The sequence below is a fragment of the Zingiber officinale genome, unplaced genomic scaffold (assembly GCF_018446385.1).
Source record: "Zingiber officinale cultivar Zhangliang unplaced genomic scaffold, Zo_v1.1 ctg99, whole genome shotgun sequence".
Lineage (NCBI taxonomy): Eukaryota > Viridiplantae > Streptophyta > Magnoliopsida > Zingiberales > Zingiberaceae > Zingiber > Zingiber officinale.
In genome coordinates this window covers 48,729-50,865 of record NW_024589991.1, presented here as the reverse complement: position 1 = coordinate 50,865, position 2,137 = coordinate 48,729, and the positions used below count along the sequence as shown (strand labels likewise).

General features: G+C 44.9%; 1 protein-coding gene across 1 annotated transcript; it reads left to right on the top strand.

Annotated features, from left to right (window-relative positions):
- Positions 1-235: 235 nt before the first annotated feature.
- Positions 236-1,396, top strand: LOC122037867. Its single transcript, XM_042597322.1, has one exon. The coding sequence runs from the start codon at positions 245-247 to the stop codon at positions 1,355-1,357; it is 1,113 nt and encodes a 370-aa protein (XP_042453256.1). The 5' UTR covers positions 236-244; the 3' UTR covers positions 1,358-1,396.
- The last annotated feature ends 741 nt before the right edge of the window (positions 1,397-2,137 follow it).

The following is a 2,137-nucleotide window of genomic DNA, read 5'->3' as shown; positions in this document are numbered from 1 at the left end:
GTAAGAGAGAGAAAATCGGAATAACAGCTCGCCTGTAATCTAGTTTAGGCGTTTCAAAAATGATGAAGCTACCAGTCAACCAACTGGGGTAGTGGAGCAAGCGGGGCCTTCCCAAAGAGCCCCACAGGGCCCCTCTTCCACGGACTTGGGTAGTTGGCGAAAATACCTCAATTTCTCATTGTAGAACAAGGTAGACTTTTTTTTTCTCGCGGAATTCTCATTTTTATTGATCTTAAATTTCATTATGGAATTTTCTTCGAGAGCTGCGGAACTAACGACTCTATTAGAAAGTAGAATTTCCAACTTTTACACGAATTTGAAAGTGGATGAGATCGGTCGAGTGGTTTCAGTTGGAGATGGGATTGCACGTGTTTATGGATTGAAGGAGATTCAAGCTGGGGAAATGTCAGAATTTGCACCTATTTCTATTTATTTAGTGATCAGTCTGCTAGTTTCTTTGATCCTACTCGGTCTTTCTTTTCAATTTGCTTCCAATAGTTCAACCTATCCAGAAAAATTGTCGGCCTACGAATCTGGTCAATTACGTTTATTAGAAGTGGACAATAGAGTGGTTGTACCAGCCAAAACTCATCTACGTATTATTGTAACATCTGCTGATGTACTTAATAGTTGGGCTGTACCTTCTTTAGGTCTCAAATGTGATGCTGTACCAAATCAGATCTCTATTTTAGCTCTCTTTAGTTGTCTTATCGTTTCGGGGGAAAGAGTTTCGTTTTGCAGCGGCGAACGATCCCACTCATCGGGGGGAGGTTATTTGGACGACGCTGTAAGACAGTTCCTACCAGCTCCTGACGCCGGACCATCCACAGCTAGCCCTGCATTAGACCAGCATACACCCGGGGAGTTGCTTCCTTCGTTAGCATCATCAGATGAAGAACTTTTCAGTCGTCTAATGATGGACGAGGTAACCTCGCAACCCACTGGGGTAATGGATCAAGCTGGCCCTTCACACCTATACAACAAGATTGAGGCGGTGTCGGGTGGAGTGTTACAGGCGATGGATACAACAATCGACCTTGTGTATCCGGAAGCAGAGTTCAACGACCCTGTGTATCAGGCTGTAGATGCTATAAATAACGCCTGCGACCAAGAGCAGGAGCGCATTGTCGCAAAGACACGCGCTCTATTGGCGCAGAAGAATCTCGCTCTTTTTGATCCACAGGACGTCAACATTGCGGTTGACAATGCGATGACCAATGAACGAACGGTAGACATCGATTCACGTCTCTCCCGTTTCCGTGACCTACGCCGCTACTTGGGCACGAGGAATTGTACCCTGTGGCCTGAGATCGTGAAAGAGCTTCGGGAGTTGGGCAATCACCATGTCCACGAGTAAGATTAGAATGAGATAATGCTAATCCATGTTCTACACGGCCAAGGAAGCATCGTTTTTTAATCTCATTTTGAAGTGAAGCGGAAAATGAAACTTTCTTTTTTAAGATTATTGAAAGAGGCTCCTAGACAAAAGGGGAAAGACGTAGTAGACAAAGGAGACCTTGTCGGTAGGTCTTTATGTCTCTCAAAGGACTGACAATGCGTAGTCAAAGGCAAGCCGCGTATGGATGGATCCCAGATTCAGTTATTTTCTCTGGGTCTTCTTTCCATATCACAACTTCCACTTCTTGAGCCGACCTTGCCTGCTGGAGGTATGATTCCGATCTTTGAATCGAATTTGATCTTTCGTCTTCAAGTGAGGGTGGGGAAGATGCCAAAAGCAAGAATGTAGTTTTTCCAGCGAGGAGGTAGTCCCCAGTCACTCGACTTAGAAAGAAGGTTCTACCGAGAAGGAATCACTCCTAGGCAAAAAGTGTACCCGCAGTAACTCGAGGAATCAAAAAACCATTCACGTTTCGTTCCCATATGCATCGGCTTATTCTAAATCGACATATCCAGGCTCCCCCAACCCAAGAGGTTCCCTTTCTTTCAAAGTGGCATTGCCCAAAGTCGAATCAAAGGCTTTACAGGGGAGCTCTTCTTAGCCCAGGAACTTCTTCTAGTTAGTAGCGATGAATTATAGGATCCCAAAGCAATAACCACAGATGGAGGAGCATTCATTCCTCTTTTGAACCTCTTTTCCCAAACCAAGATATCCTGCCTATCCCGAAAAAAAGGGACT

Excerpts from the sequence above, each read along its gene's own strand:
- LOC122037867 (XM_042597322.1), top strand. The coding sequence starts at position 245 with ATGGAATTTTCTTCGAGAGCTGCGGAACTAACGACTCTATTAGAAAGT.